At 52.7% G+C, this 21,192-nt stretch overlaps 1 protein-coding gene across 2 annotated transcripts in view; it reads left to right on the top strand.

The window, feature by feature from the left end:
• The window catches only part of FBXO42 (F-box protein 42), a 71,192-nt gene extending 63,280 nt beyond the window's left edge, over positions 1 to 7,912 (top strand). For both annotated transcript variants that reach the window (XM_037500334.2, XM_037500333.1), the window contains exons 5-10: positions 1,287 to 1,440; positions 2,216 to 2,326; positions 3,915 to 4,011; positions 4,490 to 4,546; positions 5,561 to 5,677; positions 6,176 to 7,912. In XM_037500334.2, coding sequence (XP_037356231.1) covers positions 1,287 to 1,440; positions 2,216 to 2,326; positions 3,915 to 4,011; positions 4,490 to 4,546; positions 5,561 to 5,677; positions 6,176 to 7,291 — 1,652 coding nt within the window. In that variant the 3' untranslated portion in view covers positions 7,292 to 7,912. The remainder of the gene's footprint in view (positions 1 to 1,286; positions 1,441 to 2,215; positions 2,327 to 3,914; positions 4,012 to 4,489; positions 4,547 to 5,560; positions 5,678 to 6,175) is intronic.
• The last annotated feature ends 13,280 nt before the right edge of the window (positions 7,913 to 21,192 follow it).

Here is a 21,192-nt window from a genome sequence, read left to right as displayed (position 1 = left end):
GCCAGTGTCTCAGCGCTCCTGCTGACTGGCACGAAAACCATCCTAGAGAAGATTCCTGTGGTCAGATCCTGCCTGGTTAGATGTTTGTTCTACTAGGAAAATATTCAAAAGATACCTCATAGTGTTCTTAGATGCTCTATAGTTTAAGGCCTGGTACTTTCTTAGTAAGTTATGCCGTTATTACTTAGACTCCAAGGAAGAATGTCCTCTGTTCCACCTTCTCAACCTCAAAACCTTGTATATATATGCAACACCATTGAAGCAGACTGAGCAGGCTTTTCTAACAGCATTCCCATAACCCCCTGCTGAAGGGGGAGGCCAAGCTGTCCATCCAAATTAGAGCACCTTCTGCTTAAGATTTCCCTTGAAAAATGGATCCTGTAGCTTTAACTAAAAAAAATTTCAGTATTTATTGACACCTGAATATGGAGACAGTGCTTTAGTCCTGAGCAAACTAAGGGTAGTAGATTAGGAGAAATACCAATTGTCATTTTAAAGACAAAAAGCTCTAAAAAGACCATGCTCCGATGAGACATTTGTTTTCCCTAAAATTTTCCAGATTTCTGTCATTTCAGACTTTGGTCAGCATAGCTCCAGGTCCTGCCTGAGCACCTTAGTTGCCACTCTTGGTGTAAGACCTGCAGTGTCATGGAAATGCCTTCATACTGAACCTTAAAAGTCTTCCCCCATTTGTTCTAGTGGGGCCTAGAGTGCGGGTCCTAGACGTCACTCTTTTAACATTTGACTCAGGAAAACATTCTTGTTTTTTTTTTTTCTTTTTAGCCTATGTAGCAGCAGTTATTTTTACGTTGTATCCAGGCATCTGGCTTCTCTGTATACTCTTTTCTGGATCCCTGCCATACTTTCCTTTGTGATCTCTGTTAAGCTTATTAAAGGGGTGGCCAGAAGAGCCAACATTTATTGAGCACCTGCTTTGTGCCAGGCATGGTACTAGGCGCTTTCAGTGCATTATTTAAAATGCAAAAGCCTTATGAGATTGATAGTTACTCCCATTCCTAATTTCAGATCAGCAAACTAACCCAAGAGAGAGTGAGTTAACTTTCCTCTAATTCAGGTTTCTTCGTTGTAATTATCGAAGATGTGTAAATTGGTGGTGATTTTCTCTCAGACCTGCAAACCCAGTTTTGTCTTCCCCTTCCCCTAATGCTTTGTAGTATTGGTTCCAATTTAGTGACTCTGCCAGGGAAAGTTGGTCCACAGACAGCCTGCCAAGGGCTTGTTCTGAGTCCCTGAATCCTAACCATGATGTTACTGACTTCTCTCAGGTTCCTATCCTTCCCCCAAAGCTGGAGCGACTCTGGTTGTATACAAGGACCTGCTGGTGCTGTTTGGTGGCTGGACTCGGCCAAGCCCTTATCCCCTACACCAACCAGAGAGATTCTTTGACGAAATACACACGTACTCACCCTCTAAAAACTGGTAAGCCACAAGAATAAGATCCTTTCAACCTGGAATAAAAGATTTTTAGTGAATAGATTCCTTATCTTTTTTTGTGTCCAGTAATCTCTTTGAGAATTTGTTGAAAAGCTATGGGCTAATTTCTCAGGGAGGGAGAAGGAAGGAACTTGTCTATGCACAGATTTTTGCCTACAATTTCAGACCCATTAAAACCTGGGACCCATTAAAATCTGAAGAACCTTTATTCCAAAGAGAAAAAGGAGATTTTTCTAGGAAGAGTTCTTCCTAGAAAAATGAATGATCCAGTTGAAGAACAGGGAGCTCTTGAGCTTTGGCTACTACTTCTCCAGCTCTGGATCCAGATGCTGCCTTACTCCCTGCTGTATGCCTAAAACTGGCTCTGATTGTCTGTCAAGCCTGTCTTTTTTAAATGACAGCAGCCCCTGTTTCTTGTAACTGACTACTTAATACAGGGTCTTGACAGCTGCTACTGATCTGGACTAGAGAAAGAAACTAGGCTGGAGCAGCCAGGGAGCCACGGTGGAGTCCCTCGTCAGTCTCATCTTTCCACTCTGCCTCCAAGCCATACACAGTGAGAACTTTGGCAGGTTTGTAGGAAAGGCATAAACACCTTACCCTGTCCTCCATTTATTATCCTAACAGTGTCTCTAATAAAGGTGGTAGGCTTGTCATTTCTAAATAGATGCCTGCTTACTTTAGGTTTTCTACCTTAAATATATAAGAACAGAAGCAGATGTTGCTGACTTCTTGACTCCCTCCTGTGTTTTTGTGTTAGGTGGAACTGCATTGTGACTACCCACGGCCCACCTCCCATGGCCGGCCACTCCTCCTGTGTGATAGATGATAAAATGATTGTCTTTGGTGGCTCCTTGGGTTCCCGGCAGATGTAAGTATATTTGGTTTGCTCCATATCACCCTGAAGGTAAACACTTCTGGGAATAACAGGCCAAAAGACCCTAGTCAGGGTCAGTATTCCTGGACATAGTTCTAATTGATTTAATTTGTTATGTCATCCTATTATTCCAGTTTTTGATTTCCTAGTCCATTAAGTTGAAAAACTTGCTCCATAAGATCGGGACTGTGCAGTGTTTCTTCATTTACTATGTGGTTTTCAGTGGGATCATTACTGATAGAGCTCCTATTTCCATGTGTCCCTACAGAAGGCCACCTTCTAAGAAGCAGAGCACTTTTCCTTGCTCTCCATCAGGACCCAGCCCATGCCCTTTGGCACTTTAGAGAAGGAAGAGAGAGTAGAATGACAGGACAGGTGGAAATGGTTCGTTCTCCAGGTGGGATGGGTTAGAGGAGTAGGTAAGAGCAAGAAAATCGTCAGGTCTGATGCTTCTGTGAGTCTGTTCTCTCTTTCCATCATTCTCTCCACTCCTGGCCACAACTGGCCAGGCCAGGCCCGAGTCAAGAATCCCTGTGATGCTGCAGTAGCAGCAGCCATGGTCATTTCCCTGTGCTCTGCAGTGGGGGTGATGAGCTGTCGGCAGCACCATCCCAGACCCAAACCCACCTGTTCTTCGGCAGGGTGCACTCCATCTTCCTCTTTTAAAATGGTTATAGAAAGGGCCTCCCCGGTGGCGCAGCGGCTGAGCGCTGGGTTGTGAAGCTGCCCGCGGCCTCTGCAGCGCCGGTTCGATCCCCCGCTGCTCCCCGGCCACCAGAGGAGGGTCCCACATGGCGCGCAGACCCCTCCTGCTGCCCGCTGCTCCCCTCAGCAGTGTACTTCGGTCCTTCTGCCTGCTCTGCTCCCCGCTCTGGCTCTGGTGAATTCTATCACCCTCCCACGCTTCTGACTGTACCCAGTGCTTGTATAAATAAATAAATAAATCTTTAAAAAAAAAAAAAATGGTTATAGAAAGACTATGTGAGCTACCAGCCAGCTGAGAGGGTTCAAGGATTCAGGGACCGGTGCTCTTATTCCTTTGCTCCTTAGTGTGAATAAAAGAGAAGTGGCCATCAAACAGACTACCTCCCAGGAGTCTGTCCTTGAGAGACTGGTCCCATGAAGATTGGAGATGCCAGCTTGTCCTTGTTAAAACTGCAGCTTTCATTAGCCATGGTGCAATTACTTCTCGTTGCTAGAATCAATGACTCTTTATCTCCTAGACAATGATAGAACTGCCTCTCCCCCCACCTGCCGCTGCCACCAACCCTCCCCTGCCTTTTGAGTAATTTTTTTCTCTGTGGTTTTCGCTCTTGAAAGCTACGCTGACCTGTAGCTATTGCCTGCTGTCACCAGTTAATTCTTACCTTATGTACAAGTATGTGACTACAGATAAGACTCAAATAAGGCCTTATGGGTGAGTGGGAAGAACAAAGGTTTGAAGGTCTTGAGATGGCCTTTAGGGAAAAGAGAAGAAAAATGTATATCAAGTATAAATTTGCTGGGCATCTTTCTAAATGTAATTGCACTTATATCAGCTCTCGTGTTCTCGGGTGCTCCATCCTATGTCCTTTCCTTACAGGAGCAACGACGTCTGGGTCCTTGACCTCGAGCAGTGGGCGTGGTCCAAACCGAACATCTCGGGCCCCAGTCCCCATCCTCGAGGTGGCCAATCTCAGGTGCTCAGGAATTAAAATAACTATTCAGCACACACTGTAGCATCGTTCAGTTAGGACAGGAGAGGGAGGAGGGCGTCGGGTAATATGCCAACATGCAGAAATAAGTCAAAGAGAACCTTTCATTATTTTTTGCTGGTATTTATTTTTCAACTTCTACTGGGTTATAATTTATGGTGGCCATACATTGTGCCTCATTCCAAGCATTTACTTCATTGTTTCACTTCTCAAAAGAACCCTGCCTCACATATGGTTGGCACTGTTGGGTTAATTTTGATCAGCAAAGAATATAGCCTTTCAGTGAATCATCAGTAATTTATGCATAGGGATGGGAATTGATGTGCTTTGGGGAGAATGGATAACTTCGGGTAACTAGAAAGCTCCCATCTGGGTGCTGGGCAGGCAATTTTCATATACCACTGACGCAGGGGCACAGGTGCCTGTATCTATAGGTTTATTTTCAATTTCTTCCTCTCCCTAGATTGTTATAGATGATGCAACTATCTTAATCCTTGGAGGGTGTGGCGGTCCCAATGCTGTGAGTAGAGCTGGTGTGGCGTCCCCACGTACATACCTGCCAGTGTCCAAAGCTTGTTTCCCTGTCTCGCCTTGTAAGTGTTCCGTGAATGTCATGTAGAAAATGTCTTTTCCACCTTGGGCGGGTAAGCCTTCGTGTTCTCTGACTGTTTGCTCTGCTTTCTCTGTGGTGCTGGTGGTGTGGTGCTTTCGATACGAAACATTCGTCTCTTAAATATCATCTGTGTTCTTGCTACTCCTTCTTTCTCTTTAGGCTGTAAGATTTACTGGTAGCGTTTTCTCAAAGCAGGCAGGGCAGAAAGGCATGTGGATAACTGCTAGCGTTCACATGGAATTGATTTAAGAATGCAGATTCAGGGCCTCCCCGGTGGCGCAACGGTTGAGCACTGGGTTGCGAAGCTGCCCGCAGCCCCTGCAGCGCCAGTTCGATCCCCGGCTGCTCCCCAGCCACCGGAGGAGGGTCCCACATGGCGCGCAGGCCTCTCCTGCCTCCCGCTGCTCCCCTCAGCAGTGTACTTCGGTCCTTCTGCCTGCTCTGCTCCCCGCTCTGGCTCTGGTGAATTCTCTCACCCTCCTGCGCTTCTGACTATACCCAATGCTTGCATAAATAAATTAAAAAAAATCTTTAAAAAAAAAAAAAGAATACAGATTCAGAACATTAGGGATATGTACTGCCTACCCTCTCCCCTGCCCCCCAATTCACATACACACAAACACACACACGCACACACGCACACACACACATGCCCTCTCTCCTACTCCCCAGGCCACACACACGCACACAAACCATAGGCAAATTCAGGGTCACTTAAAATTGATTCATGGGAGACAAGCACAGTTTCATGTGCCAGGCCATGACACTATATGAATGAATAAAGGCACAAGTGAATGAAAAACCAAATTTTGCTGTTCTTACTGAAGAGCCCAGACAGCACCACTTTGTGGTTCCAGCTCTGCGTGTATGTGTCGTAACCTGTACCATACCTGAGTCCTGTTGTCGGTCGTTCTCTTACAGCTGTTCAAGGATGCTTGGCTGTTGCACATGCACCCAGGTCCCTGGGCCTGGCAGCCACTTAAGGTAGAAAATGAAGATCATGGGGCCCCAGAACTGTGGTGTCATCCAGCTTGTCGGGTAAGCAGAGAACTACTGGGCTGTGGCAGGAGGAGCGGTCCTAAACTGTGAAACCAGATTAACTTGTCAGATTCCCAAGCAAATTTGCCCAGAAATAGAAAAGAATTTGATGTTAAAAAAGAGGCAGACAGTACCCATTGCTTCTTGGGCATTTCTCACATGTGTGAGAAAAATAGATGGGAAAACTTACGTGGTCCCTTCTAGTTCCAGTTTTAAACATTTCTTTATGTATGATAAACTTTCTCAGGGACACCCCAAACTAAAACTGATTCCTCCCTCCACTCTACCCCGATCCTGGAACTCCAGTGATAGCACATGTCACGTCATGAGATTGTTCCCATGTCTGTAGTCCCCTCTAATCCAGGGACAAACTGTATCATTTTCATCTCTTGACCCTCGGTTATCTACACAATACCTAGCATGTCCCGGATGCTCACGATAAAATGTTTTGTGGTTGAATGAATGATCCAAACTCAGCACCGGCCTTTTCTCTTCCAGGTGGGACAGTGTGTGGTGGTCTTCAGCCAGGCTCCCAGTGGGAGAGCCCCACTCAGCCCTAGTTTGAACTCTCGCCCATCACCCATCAGCGCCACTCCTCCAGCCCTGGTACCCGAGACCCGAGAGTACCGCTCCCAGTCCCCAGTGAGGAGTATGGATGAAGCGCCTTGTGTTAACGGCCGCTGGGGGACATTGAGGCCCAGAGCGCAAAGGCAGACCCCCTCAAGTTCTCGAGAAGGGAGCCTTTCCCCAGCCAGAGGAGATGGTTCTCCCATCCTCAATGGTGGCAGTTTATCTCCAGGAACAGCAGCCGTAGGCGGCTCTTCCTTGGATAGCCCTGTTCAGGCCGTATCTCCTAGCACTCCCTCTGCCACTGAAGGATGTGACCTAAAAATGGGACTTCCTTTGGCTCCCCGGCGAGGGTCACTACCAGATCAGAAGGACCTGAGGTTAGGATCAATGGATCTGAATTGGGATCTGAAACCTGCTTCCAGTGGCAATCACACAGATGGCGCGGACAGTAGGACAGTTGGGGGAAATGTGCGCCACCCCCCGGAGCAGACCAATGGCGTCCATACCCCTCCTCACGTGGCCACTGCCCTCGCAGGCGCCGTCTCCCCCGGCGCCCTGCGTCGGAGCCTGGAAGCCATCAAAGCGATGTCCTCCAAAGGCCCCTCAGCCTCCGCAGCACTCAGTCCTCCTCTGGGGTCTTCTCCGGGCTCCCCCGGGAGCCAGAACCTGAACAGTGGCGAGACCGTGCCCGCCCCCCGCCCGGGACCCGCCCAAGGAGATGGGCACTCCTTACCTCCCATTGCCCGCCGCCTGGGCCACCACCCTCCGCAGTCCCTCAATGTCGGTAAGCCCCTGTACCAGAGCATGAACTGCAAGCCCATGCAGATGTACGTGCTGGACATCAAGGACACCAAGGAGAAGGGGCGGGTCAAGTGGAAAGTGTTTAATAGCAGTTCCGTGGTTGGGCCCCCCGAGACCAGCCTGCACACGGTGGTGCAGGGCCGGGGTGAGCTCATCATCTTTGGAGGACTCATGGACAAGAAACAGAATGTGAAGTACTATCCCAAAACAAACGCCTTGTACTTTGTGCGAGCAAAGAGATAGTGTGTTCCAAACCCCTTTCCCTCTCTGTGGCTTTTCACTCGGAGTTGTCCAGCGTGCAACCATTTGGACTGAGAATTGGGAAAACAAAGGACAGAATTCCTCCCATAAACCAAAACCCCAATTCCCAGCCTCATTCACTCCGGGCTGGGATCAGATCTCCACTAAGAAAGAAATTATATATAAATATATAAATATATATTATATAGCCAACTCTGTTTACAAAGAGGGAGAGATCTCCGTCCTGGTTCAGATAAAATTGTTGCTGTGTTTTAGCAGAGGCTGTGCTGCCTTTTTCTACTTCGCTGGTAACTAGACCAGGACTTTAGGGAACAGACAATTATCAGAACTTTCCTAAAGAAATTGAAGAGCCCCCTGTAAATCTTTATGTGGTCTTCTCAGAGTTAGGAAAAGAAAGGGCATGTGTCAGATGCACGAGTGGAGGCTTCAGATTCACATGCGTCAGTAGCTGGCAGGGTAAAAGTCACCTCTAGGAAATTGTTCTTCCCCTTCTCTGAAAACTGCAGAGGACCTGAGAAAACTCCTCTTTCAGGAATGCCCTGTGCCTGGCCCCATTCTGCCCTTTATGACTGAGAAAAGGCACCTGACAAGGGATCTTGTTCCGCGTCTGTGCCAGGATCGTGAAGCAATGCTGACACAGCAACACCTCACCACCTAGTGCCCCTCCATGAGTGCTCCCTCCGTGAATGCTCCCTCCGTGAGTGCTCCTACCATGAGTGCTCCCTCCATGTCTCTGAAAACATTTGGTGTCTGATGGTGGAATTTTCTGACAATCGTATTTGGTTGCAAGTTGCCAAAAACCACATTTGTTGTCCTTTTTCTTCCCTTAAAACTTGATCTTCAGTGGCTGCCTTCTCCATATTACATAGGCTGCTTTCTTCCTTTTTTGCACCTGTGCATTTTTTTTAAGCTTTGGAACTTTCCTTGTTTCTGTTTCTTTTAAAAAGCTCTGTGTCCAGAGAAATATTTCTTGAGCCCATTCTCTGGTGTCACTAGGGGGCTAATAGGGTATTCCCGGAAGTCAACATTGCAAGAAATCCTGGAGACATCAAAAGACACTGGTTTTGTTTTCCTTACAGACTTCTTTTTCCTTCCAAAGCACATCGGGCACACATACCCACATCTGTAGAATGGGGTGCTTGATTCTGGAAAGGAACCCTCGTAACACCTCCTTCTAGAAATGATCTTTGTCATTGTGACATGCATTTTTCTGCCCGGTTGCTGACCAGTGATGAGCTCCGTGTCCTGGGCTTGGCCTCCTTGATGCTCAGCTGACCTTAGGAGCATCACCTCCTTGGTGTTGTCTTGTTCACGGGTCACCCAAATGAGGCTTGAGTTTGCACCTTCACGTCATTCCCGAGATAAGGTGACCGGCTAAAGCATGTCATTGGTCAGTACAGGAAGTTACAAGTCAGCAGCTCCATGGCCTAGATATGGGAGTTGTTGGATTAAGTCAAATGGCACCACTTGAGTGTGGATGTTGGTGAGTCTTTGTCGGTACAGAGGGTTTTAATTTTGCCTCTAGGATTTAAATTTTAAAACATCGCCTTTTCCACCCCTACACACCCCTTTTCTTGCTAGCATTTCCCAAGCACAAGCCTGCTGCTGCTGACCCTCGGGCATGGCTCTCAGCGGCTCTTCGCAGTCTCTCCGAAAAGCGTGTTTTCTCCCGTCACATCACCGGCCTCCTCTCCCCAGCCCAGCTTTCACCATGTGGTCTTGGTGGGAAAGCCGCCCTGGTGCCACGCCAGGAATAGGTCCAGCTCACCGGGAGGAGCATGTTCCAGACACTGCTCTGTGTGTTCTGTTCGGTGAGGAGACGACCATGTGCCTACTCCCCGTGGTGTCCAGCTGCTTGGCGCTCAGCACTCAGCTCTCCAGATGCCCTGCTCCAGGGCACTTGCCAGTCCTGCTCCGGCAAAGACTGTTAGATCATGGGGTCTTTATTCGTAAGAGAAAACTAGCCTCGGAGATCAGCAATGTTGGCATTATTGCTGTTGCTCAAGCTTATTTCTGACCTTGCATTTGTACATGGACAGTGCCTCCAAACTCGGTTCCTATTTAAAGTCTTTGGAAGCCTCAAAACTCAGAATCTCAACTTCAAAATCGTCCCATGGCCTTCATAAGCCCGCTGTTAATTTGTTGGTTCCTTCCACTAACCCCCAAGTAGGCAGGCAGCAGAGGCTCTCTGAGAAAGCACGCTGGCTCCTCGGAGCGCCACAGCACCCCAGGGTCGCCCGCACCATGGGGGACCAGACTGTCCCTTCACCACTCTTAGAAAACTCTGCCTCGTCTGTACCCAGTGGTGGTCTGGGGGCTCCTGGGCACTGTGGGTGTCCACCTTGGAGAGCAACATGGCGGGGTGCAGTGACTGTCTCCTCCAGCCCCTGTGAAGCCACACGTGCAGTGGGACTTGCGGCGTCTCAGCTGAGGCGGTGCCTCCACCAGGTCAGATCAGCCACGACTCGGCTTTGACATAATGCCAATTTTGTCTTAAAATCCACTGAGAAAAATGAGACAAAATACCTGTTTTTAAACCCTCAGGAGCACCTAAAGCAAATATTTATCAGTATTTAAATATTCAAAATACATTTGTTTCTACTTGAAGCTTTAACCCCTTCCATTCCTGCAAGTGTGCCTTTGAAGAGCCCCATGTCACACCGCCTTCCCCCTCGTGAGGATTCCCCTCTTGCTCCCTCTTGAACAGCGCTTCCTGTTTTCTCACTTAGCAGGGAGTGCGACAGAGAGTTCTGTGTTTTCTCGCCTATTTCCACCTTTCTACACTTGGGCGGTGGGCTCCAGAGCCCCCCTCCCTCTCCCCCATTTTGGGAGGACAGACTGGGGGTGCAAACAAGAGTAAACGGAGTTGTGTGGCAACAGCGGACTTCCTCTCCTCCTAGCCCTCCGCGGGGTGATTTGCTTTTTCACATTTGAGTTCCGTAGCAAGAGCTGCAAACCGTGGACTATCCCTGGATCTGTGTTGGGACTCTAACACGGCAGAAGAGGAGGGCACAGAATCCACTCCCGGAGTCCTGACTTTGAAGGACAGGAAGCTGCCATCTGATGGAGAACAAGGGATGTTTTCCTTCTTTCACTTGATCTTTCTGGGTTTCCTTCTGCTTTGCTCCTTCCCTTCCCTTAAAAGTGATACTCCTGGTTGGTGTGTCTGTCTGTCCTTGTCCTCGTGGTGATCCCGGCATGGTGATGTGCTCTGCTTTGCGTCTTCCGTGGTCTCACCAGCGCACGAGTGCGTGTGTGTGTGTGGGGGGGGTGGTCTGAGCACCCAGGGGCAAGGGAGCCGGACTCGGAGGCCTCTGTCCCGGGCAGCCTCCCCACGAATGCAGAAGGCATGTTCTGCATGGTCACCAGTAAGTGGCTCCGTCTCACCATGTCCATTGTCAAATGAGAGCGGCCCTCGGTGTGGGCCCCGCTGTGCTCTCTCCTCGCTCTGCTCCCCACCAACCAGGGTTCATGCCAGCGCACACCCCAGTGCCCTGGCGAAGCTGGTGCTGTGAGTGATGTTTCCCACGCAACTCAGGGGCCCCAGGTGACGAACCCTGAGATGTTCATTTTAGGCACATAACAGTGTAGGAATGAAAAGTGGAATTCGTTGATATTTAAATCTGTCAATTTCATTTTTTTGTTAATGTTTTCCCCGATACTTTTTAGCAATTTAACAAATAAAACAAAATGGACAGAATTGTCTTAACTGTTTTTTCAGTAGTAAAGATAGAAAGCGATCGGGGTTGGAGAGTGAAGTTGGCAGCTGAGTGGTTGGGAAAATATTCCTTCTCCCCTGAGAGGGTGGTGGTTTCTGGCAGAGGCCGCCCCTCCCCTGGGACAGCGCCACTTATTGGCAAAGACGCTCTCTCCGTCGTGCCTGAAGGACCCAGTGTTTCAGAGCCTCAGGACCCCCCTCCCCGCGGTGGGCACATCTACGCCAGCGCGGGCCTTCTAAGCGAAGACAAGGCCACGGGGTCCCCAAGGGTAGGAACAACATAGCCAAACGCTGGTTGGGAACGCTGGCCTGAGGCCTTAGAGGCTGGTGGTCCCGGCCTGCCCTCCCCTCCCTACTGCTTCACCTTGGATACAGGTTTCTTCCCTGCATCCATAGGTGTATTAATAGTTGTTTCTACCTTGTAGGACCTTAAGGGTTCTTTGAAATTGTGTATGAAATCACCAGCACAGTGCCTGGCGCGCGGTCAGTGCTGAGTCACAGCGGCCGTCACTTAGGATTAACCCACGAAAGAAACCCAGGCCCGTGGAGGACGGGCTCTGTAACTTGGGAGCGCGCCCCTGCTGACGCGCCTGCGGCTGCCTGATCGTCTTTCCATGTCGCCGTAAGAACCTGAGGCTTTGGCCTCTCCAGAGCAGGGAGAAGCAGCTGCTGCCCCAGATCAGGTCAGGACTGTCTCAGCCGCCTAATCTCTTGGACTCTGCTCTTTGGTTTGCCAGTTGAGCTATAAGATGTCCTGGCACGAGATAATCTGCCCGTGTTCGAGGGTCGGCTCCCAATCTGCAAGTGTCAGCTGGGGACGGATGACACGAGTCTGCCCACTCCCTGTGGCGGCCTAAGGGTAGAGGGCTCCCACCCTGAAGCCACTTGCTGAGGCTGCGCCAGATTCTTACACCCCCAGGCCCTTGTGCCAAGCACCTCTACACTTCCGTTCACCTGAGTCCCAGAGTCAGGTGGCGCCGGAAGCCTGCAGCCCTCGTCTGCTCGTTGGCACGTGGGTTGCCCGAGCTGGTGAAACGCTTTGTTTCTAACCACATGCGACCTGATGCTGTCCGACTTCTCTGCTTGAGGCACACAGCACACGAGCTGGCCTGCCAGCTGCACGGGGCCGGCGCCACAGGTGACAGCTGCTGAGTTGGCAGATCTAGGCGCAGTGAGTATTGAACGCTCCTCCGCAGTTGCCCTTGTGGGGGGTTGGACTTGCTCCTGGTGGGGCTATGGGGTCGAGCAGGGTCCAGTGGGTGGCTCTAGACCAGAGGTTTCAGAGTCACTGGGAAGAACTTTGTTACAGGCAGAGCTGTAAAGGGGCGGGTGGGAGGGAGGACCAGCTTAGCATCAGTCTCCGGGGTGCTGTAGCTGGGGCGATGTCCAATGTGCAGGGTGCCAGTGGTGATGGGTGTTCCCGGGGAAGACCCCGAATGCCCAGCCTTTATGGCAGTTCGGCTCCGCACCAGCATCCTAAGTTGGTCTGTCCGTGCCAGCGGCCACGCTCCTAACCACCGAAGAGCAAGCCCCTGCCCCGGAGGAGAGGGCGTGAGGTCAGTGCCCAGGTCAGAGGTGAGTGGGTGCAGAGGAGAGGGAAACTGCCAATCTGGGGAGAAACCTTAATGTCAAGAGAACACAGAGAAGAGCCATGACCCCCGAGGCCCTGCAGGAGTTTGCGGTCACTCCCTTCCACACGGTCCAGCGCGGCACCCCTAGGCCGCTCCCCTGGGCACTACAGGGCCAGAGGTCTGCGTACTGGGTCTGAACTACGGCACCTGGGCAGGGAAATTGCCACTCGCTGCTGTCCTTTCTCGTTCCCTGCACTTTGCTGCCCTTCTCCAGCTGCCTCTGGGGAGGCTGTGCAGGAATCGGGATGACAAGACTGAGGCCTTCCATGTGTCACTAACCTCGGCCGAGGAAAACTAGGTTTCCAGCGCCCTTGGCTCCGACTAGGACTGGGGCATCACTGTGAAGCCCTGTGTGGCCACACCCGACAGGCTCGCCCCTGCTCCTCTGCCTTCTACCGCCCCAACACCCCCAGCTAAGGCCCGTCTTCTGCTCTCTGGCCAGACCTCTCCCCTCCTCCTACAGGCCACCACAACGCTAGCAGCTCCGGCCTCGGAGGTGATGATTTCACCGCTGCTGGAAGTGGTCAAGCAAAGACTGATGACTTGCAGGGGAGAGGGTGCCAGACAGTGTTGATTTATGCATTAGCTCAAGAATGGGGCCAAGGCGTCCCACATGCACTTTCAACTCTTGAGATGTGTCCGGTGGACTCAGAAAGGACTTCCCAGAAAGCACAGGGACTGAGTACAGACTTCGGAGCAGGAAAGATGGTTCAAGTGCTGATTCTGTCACTCTGAGCTGACCCTTCTCTCTGAGCCTTGTTTTCTCTCTCTCAAGCAGCAGGGTTGCTGCCAGCCTCTGAGGTCAGCAATTTGACTGTGGGTGTGATTCCCCAAAAGACCACCTGGGGGCACCCTGTGAAAGGCTCCAGGCCTCTTGGGCGCTTGTTCACACGCCATCTTGGGCAGGAAACCTTTGGACGGGAAGAGGAAACTGCCCGTTTCTCCCCATTTGCTAGTAAAGCCTGAGTAGGACCCCTTCTCTGGCCTCTGAGCGCCATCCCCAGGCTGGCCCCCTGCCCGCTCTACCCCAGCCCCCAGCTGTGGGAAAGCTGGTGTTTCACTCCTGGGCTGGGCTCGGGGCCCAGGCCCTGTCAGCACACACAAAGCTGACTAATGTTTTAAGTAAGTGCCTGAGCGGCCTGGCAGACATGCTGTGCCCCCACCAGGGAGCCTGTCTGCCCACCCACTGCAGAGAGGAGCAGGGGCATGGCTGGGATGCACCAGACCAAAGCCTGGAAGGTGGAAGGATGAGCCTGCCAAAGACATGAGAGACCCTGGCTGAGGCCCCCTCATCTGCAAGGTGAGAGAACCCAGGGCTGCCCCGGGGCCATGCCACGCCTGCCCGGAGCATGGACTGGCTCCTGAGGCTCTGGGACACTCGTGAGTAAAAAGAGGCAGCCCTGGAGCTCACACCGAACCCTGCTGTGTCACGCTGGGCTCCACCAAGACAGCAAGGCTTGAGCTCCGAGACTAGAACACAGTCCAGGTATTAGATGAAGCGGTGGGAAGGTGGAGTCAGAAGCGGCTGCAGCCAGCACAGCCAGTCAGAGGCAGGGAGCTGGTCCGGGAAGCCAGAGAGCTGTCACTGAAGCAAGACGGAACTGAAAAATCCCATGACAGTTAACCTTTTAACTAAGCTCCACTCACTTCTTGGTATGCAACTATGCAGCTCACTCCTTGGCATGTGACCATATCATAGCTGACCACGTACAGCTGCCAATGCAAACCCACCCAGAACCTTGTACCAGCTGAAAGTGTATAAGCCCCTGACTTCCTGCAGGCAGGGCTCAGCCTTGGGATGCATATCCGCTGAGCCAGCACTGGTGCAATAAACCTGCTTCTTGTTAGCCTCAGTGTTCCAGTTTCCGTTTGTGCTACAACACCGCGCGGTCCTCTTGCCCTGGCGTCCCCTGCTCGCCCAGGCCCAGGGCAGATGCAGATAGCGCTGTCGGGGGACTCCCGGCCTGAATGCTGGCACCCCTACGCTGGGGTGTTGGCAGGCCTCCGACTGCACAGACTCCACGCTTCAGAAAGGGACACAAGGGAGATCTGGCATATCCGGAGGGGCTGGGGTTCGGAGCTGAGGGAATGCTGAGCGGCCCGATGCCTCAGACATGGCCGGAAAGAGGCTCCTGCCAGAAGTCATGGTGGAAGGAGAGAACACCTCTGACAGGCGAGCCCCAGGGGCTGGGGCAAAGGGCAGAGGGCAGTGCTCTGGGGGGCAGCAGGAGTGCCCCACAGGAGCCCCAGGAGTGGGCACTCCTCCCACACCACACTTCCCTGGCATCTGGGTAAGCTTCTCTGGCCAGAGGAGAGGAATGAAAAGATCCTTGAAGACTAAGACTGCGTGGTTAAGCTGTCAAGAATGCAAAATGGCCAAATGCAAATTTACCAGGAAATTACTGGATTAAAATGTCTGCAGGGCTGGGACAGGTTCAATTGAGTCAGAGGAAACAAGCTGTTCCCCAAACATCTGAGTCAGGGAGAGCGAAGAGCTGTCCTGGCTCCAGTGAGACTGGCCCAAGTGCCTGGGAACCCCAAGAAGGGACGGGTTATGGCAAGCGCCAGGGGAAGAAGGGAAAAGGGATCCCAAAGGCGCGGAGATCTGAGTGTCACGGACCTCCAGGTAAGTGTGAGGAAGGCTCAGGGCGGAACTGGAGAGTGACCTGGAGAAGCAGGGCCCGGAACGGCAGCCAACAGGCGGCGGCCGCAAGGAGAGGCCAGCCCTGAACAGGGAGAAAATCCAGCCTCTGGGTACTGACGGCATCTGGGGGATGGAGGATGAAGTGTCCGCACCTACCCTGTGGCCAGCGCCTGCGGTGCCTCTTAGTGAGGCGTGGGGGAGGAGAGTCAGGCAGACGTGTGAGTACCTCAGTGAGATTATTCCAGATGAGTAAGTACCGTGTTGAAACTGAAATGGGGTGTGGCAGGTGTGACAGAGTAGGACTCATTAAAGGCTTTTCTGAGGAAGCTTTCGGCTCAAAGGGGCATACAAGCAGCCGCAGCCTCGGGAAGATGGCAGGAAAGAGAATTCCAGGCTGAAAAGAGCAGGAACAAAGGCCCTGAGGCAGAAACTGGGCGTGAAGGCAGAGGGCAGGGTCCGTGTACCATGTGGGCCACGCGAGGCGAGGGAGGTTGCAGTGAGAAGCCAGTGAGGGTGGTAGGTGGTCCGAGAAGCTTTGTAGGTCAAGGACACCACCAAGCTCGCTGTCAAACGGAGGCCTGGCACATCCCAGCTTCAAAAGCATTCCCTGGGCCTCCCCGGTGGCGCAACGGTTGAGCGCTGGGTTGCGAAGCGGCCCGCGGCCTCTGCGGCGCCGGTTCGATCCCCAGCTGCTCCCCGGCCACCGGAGGAGGGTCCCGCATGGCGCGCAGACCTCTCCTGCCGCCCGCTGCTCCCCTCAGCAGTGTACTTCGTCCGTCTGCCTGCTCTGCTCCCCGCTCTGGCTCTGGTGAATTCTCTCACCCTCCCGCGCTTCTGACTGTACCCAGTGCTTGTATAAACAAACAAACAAACAAACAAACAAATAAATATGGCTCTATAAAAAAAAAAAAAAAACCAAAAAAAAAAAAAAAAGCATTCCCTGGGCAGTGCCAGCCCCAAGTCCTGTATTTCAACCAAATGTGGACAGTTTTAAGCCTGTCCCTCCTCTAGCCCACTGCCCACGTCTCAGGGCCTTGCCTGGGTACTAGATCCCAAGCCTGACCAGAGTGGAATAGAAGGGCCAAGGTCCGCAGCTCGCTCTTGTCTTCCCGGCCCCGGCCTGGCATAGGGGGTCCTTATAAGTATTTGAGAACTTCGTGTCTTCAGACTCTCGCGCCCAGAATCTTGATTCTGCCTCCTCGCTGGCCCTTCTTCCAGGCTCACCCTCTTCGGATCGTCCTCCATGCTGTGGCCGCGGTCAGTCGGTCAACAAAGCTCTGAGTTTTTCGCTGTATGTCAGATATGGTCTAGATAGTTGGGGTTATTATGGGAGGAATTTTCTCCCCCTCCCCAAAAAGAAAACGTTCCTGTCCTGACTGCAGGACCTCAGAATATGATCGATCTCTTTGGGGACAGGGTCTTTACTAGGGCGATGAAATTAATGTGAGGCTGAAGTCATTTTGGGAGGCGCTGGGTCGGAGAGCAGGGTCCTTGGGCTCGCTCTCAGCCAAGTATCACCAGAGCTCCCCCGTCAAGCGGCAGCGCGAGGTCCCCAGGGCACAGAGATGTCAGTTATCCCAAAGGCAGGTTTATTATGAAAAGGAAGGGAAGAAAAGGACACTTGCCCAGACACAAGCGGGCAGGAAGAGCTACCCCCGAAAGGGACAGGTTTACTGAGAGAAAGGCCTACAAGGTTGCAGGCGGGCAGCCTGGGAGGAAGCTACCTCTGCTGAGGGAGGTCAGTGAAGAGAAGCCTGGCAAGGTCACAGGTCAGAGGCAGGAGGGCTGCTGCCCTGCAGAGGGAAACGGTTGACAAAAAGAAGCGCCTGCTGGGCCTCCCTGGTGGCCTAGGGGTTGAGTCTCAGCACTGTCACCGCTTTCACCACTACAGCCTGAGTTCGAGCCTGGCCCCAGGACTACCCATATGGCACAGCAGACCTCTCCTGTCTCACCCACTGCTCCCCTCAGCAGTGTGTTTCAGTCAGTCTGCCTGTTCTGTTCCCCACTCTGTCTCTGGTGAATCCTCTCACCACCACCACACCCCCGCACCTCTGGCCTGCACCCCAGCTCTTGTATGCATAAATAAATCTTTAAAAAATAATAATAAATCAATAAAGCACCCAGTCTGTGGCGTTTTGTTACAGCAGCTCTAGGAAACCAACAAGAAGACCAAGTCCTGTCCTCACAGAGCCGAGGTTCCGGGTGAGAGACAGACTGGGAACAGGAGGCCTCCAGGTAGGTGCCGGGGGCACATGGCCTCTCTGTGCAGGTAACATTCCCCCAGACCTCAGCAAGGGGGAGCAGCCCAGGGCAGGAGGGCCTTGAGGGGTGCAGAGAGCTCCTGGAGGCGAGGCTGCATCAGAGGCCCACGGTGAGAGCAGAAGAGGCAGCCTTGCTGGAGGGCAGCAGCACGGGGAGGAGGGTGGCGCTTGAAAGCAAGAGGCAGTCAGGGACCAGCCATAGAAGGCCCTGACACACGGAGATGTGCTTGAAGGAGCGGGGGGAAGGGGGTGCAGGGACGGGAGTTGTGGGCAAAGGCTGACAGCCACAGAGCTGGCAGGCATGAGCTCAGGTCCCAAACCGGCAACCACAAGAGAGGTGTGGGGAACGAATAACAGCACTTGTGGTTGCCTCACATTCTGGGTGAGAAGAAAGGGGCGAGGAGACAAAGTAGGGTGGAGGGACAGGGAGCAGTGGAAAAGTACCCCAAAGTCTATAAAAAAGAACCCAGCATGGGGGCCTCCCTGGTGGCACAAGGGTTAAGTCTCAGCACTATGAAGCTATCTGCAGCCACTGCAGCTCGAGTTGCATCCCCAGCCAGGGAGCTACCCACATGGCGCAGCAGACCTCTCCTGTCTCACAGCTGCTCCCCTCAGCAGTGTGTTTTGGTCATTCTGCCTGTTCTGTTCCCCACTCTGTCTCTGGTGAATCCTCTCACCCTCCCCCTCACACCGCTGGCCTACACCCCAGCTCTTGTAAAATCAAATAAATCTTAAAAAAATAGAGGTGATGAAGGTTAAATGAAATCAAAAAGGTAGGGATCTGACCTAGTATTACTGGTGTCCTTATGAAAATGAGGAAGAGCCCCAGCAGCTCTGTGAGGACACACTGACAAAGCAGCTGGCTGTCCACCAGCCACAAAGACCTCACCAGAAACCAGCCCTGCAGGCACCTTGATTCTGGACTTCTTGCCTCCAGACCTGGGAGAAAATGATTTTCTGATGTGTAGCCCCCCAAACTGTGCTATCCTTTTTTGTTTTTAAAGATTTTTATTCATTTATGCGTACAAGAACTGGGGTATAGGCCAGAGGTGTGGGGGGTGAGAGGATTCACCAGAGAGAGAGTGGGGAGCAGAACAGATGGACCCACGGAAAAACACTGCTGAGGGGAGCAGCTGTGAGACAGGAGAGGTCTGCTGCACCATGTGGGTATCTCCCTGGCGGAGATAGAACTCAGGCACAGTAGCTGGCAGTAGCTTGATAGCCCTAGGACTTTAACCTCTGCACCACCAGAGAGGCCCCCAAACTGCTATTCTGTCGAAGTAGCCTAAGCAGACTGAAATACAGAGGCCAACTTCTGCACTGCCCGGTGCTCTGGTTAAAGGTGCAGACGCAGACACCCAAGCCCCTGAAGCAGAATCTCTGGGGCACGGAGTCCAAGAATCCATGTTTTGAATAGACTCCCACACCCACAGAAGTGTCCCCTCTATAAGCTCCCGAGGGCAGGGAGGGCCAACTGCCCTCACCTGCTGAGCACCAGCTCTTCTGGTCACCAGCCTCCCCAACTGCACATGTCGTCTGGCCTGCCAGTTAACTGGCAAGCTCGCTCTGCCGACTCACCCTGCTTCCCCACACTCTGCCTGAGCCCCCAGGAGCCAAGCCAGGACAGTGCAGGCTATGGTCTCAAAACCCAAGGATAAGTCAGGTCAAGCCCTGCCACAGAGGCCCTTCTGGTCTATGGAGCAAGGTCCACAGAGCTGTGGACATCCCTGGGTCTGGGCGGATGTGCCCAGAACTGCAGGAAGGCAGATCGAGGAGTGAGCAGCCTCCATTTGCCATGTTTCTGCCCCGCTGCCGTGGACGCAAAGCCAGGGTAAGGCTCCGTCTTACACACCCACGCTGCCCCCTTGGGTACAATGGGCCTCAGCGATAGGCAGTTTCGTGGCCCTCTGGCCACTTGCAGCTTTACTAGGAACAGCCCCCCTAGTTGCTGAGAACAAAGCTGAGAACACAAAACCCAACATATGGAACAAATCCCACTTCTGAGTCCAGGGCCCTGTGCCCTGAGCCTGTTTCCACCCATAGCCTGTGTGGTGCGTGTTCAGATAATCACATCTGGAAAAGAAATGCAAGAGGACATTTCCCACACAGCTTTGTTTCTTTTTTTTTTTTTTAATATCTTTTTTTTTTCTTTCTAAAGATTATTTATTTATACAAGAACCGGGGCACAGGCCAGATGCACGGGAGGGTGAGAGGATTCACCAGAGACAGAGCAAACTGATGAAATACACTGCTGAGGGGAGCAGCGGGCGAGACAGAAGAGTTCTGCCTCGCCATGTGGGTTGCTCCTTGGCCGGCCAGGGATCCAACTTGTGCTGCAGAGGCTGTGGATTGCTTCACAATGCAGTGCTTAACTCCTTGTGCCACCGGGAGGCCCTAGTGGTTTGTTTCTAGACTTCAGTGAGGTAACCTCTATAAAGCCCCCACCCCAGCCTGCTGCTTAGCTGGCCTTCAACAAAGATAGCTCACAGGTCAGTCCTCACAAAACAGGGATGTACTTTACTTGCAGGCATTACCAGAAAAGACTAGTAAGAATGAAGTAGAACAGTCAACCTCTCAGCAATGACCCATCTGCATCCTGTCTGAACACCCAACATCTACTCAGCACCCACCCCCTGGGAAGAAGGCCTGAGCTGGCTGGAGCTGTGCAGAAAGGCTGATGTCAGCTCTGGGAGGGCAGACACTTCTGTCCACCTAGGACAGACTGTGCTCAGTAATTATATTTTGAATGAATGCAATGGATCAATCAATAAATTAATCGATAAGTAAATGGCTGACTGGAAGGTACTATCCAGGGAAACGCTGACTCATTTTGAAGATTTTTTTTAAGAATTTGATTTTTAAAAAAGATTTATTTATTTATGCATACAAGAACTGGGGTACAGGCCAGAGGTGCAGGGGGTGGGGGTGAGAGGATTCACCAGAGACAGAGTGGGGAGCAGAACAGGCAGACTGACGAAATACACTGCTGAGGGGGGCAGCAGGCGAGTCAGGAGAGGTCTGCCACGCCATGTGGGTATCTCCCTGGCCAGCCGGGAATCGAACCCGCGCTGCAGAGGCTGCGGACAACTTCGCTGCGCTCAACCCGCTGCGCCACGGCCACCGGGGAGGCCCCTCATTTTTAAGACCTTGAGCGGGCCTCTTGGGAGCTCTCTGGGCTGCTGGTCCCCGTTGGGAAGCCAGAGGTCTTGCCAGGCGGGGTGACCCGCCCGAGGGGTCGTGGTAGTCACAGCAACGGGCACCTCCGGGCAGGCGCCGTCGTCAAGAGCCGGGGGAGGAAACCATTTTATCTCCACTTTACGGAAGAGGAAACTGAGGCGCAGAGGGACGAGGGAGCATCCTGGAGAAGGGATTTGATCACGTTTTGGAGGAAACACTGGGCCGAGCCCAGGAACTGAGGCGAAGGGGCGGGGCGTCCCGGGGCGGGGCGGGGGGCCCGGCTGGCGTCACCCCGCAGCGGCCTCGGCGGTCGCCGGCGGGACCAACTCCGCCCCTGGCGTCTCCATGACAACAGCCTCCGCGCATGCGCCTCGCGCTGGCGGCGGGGCTGGCGGAAGCCGACCCCGCGGGGCGGGCTTTTAAAGGGGCGCCCTCCGCCGCGGCGGCTCCCG

This window comes from Talpa occidentalis, unplaced genomic scaffold (genome assembly GCF_014898055.3).
Source record: "Talpa occidentalis isolate TD23 unplaced genomic scaffold, MPIMG_talOcc4v2.1 talOcc4.9, whole genome shotgun sequence".
NCBI classification, from domain to species: domain Eukaryota; kingdom Metazoa; phylum Chordata; class Mammalia; order Eulipotyphla; family Talpidae; genus Talpa; species Talpa occidentalis.
Note: the sequence above shows the minus strand (reverse complement) of the source record. Positions and strands in the feature narration are given on the sequence as shown.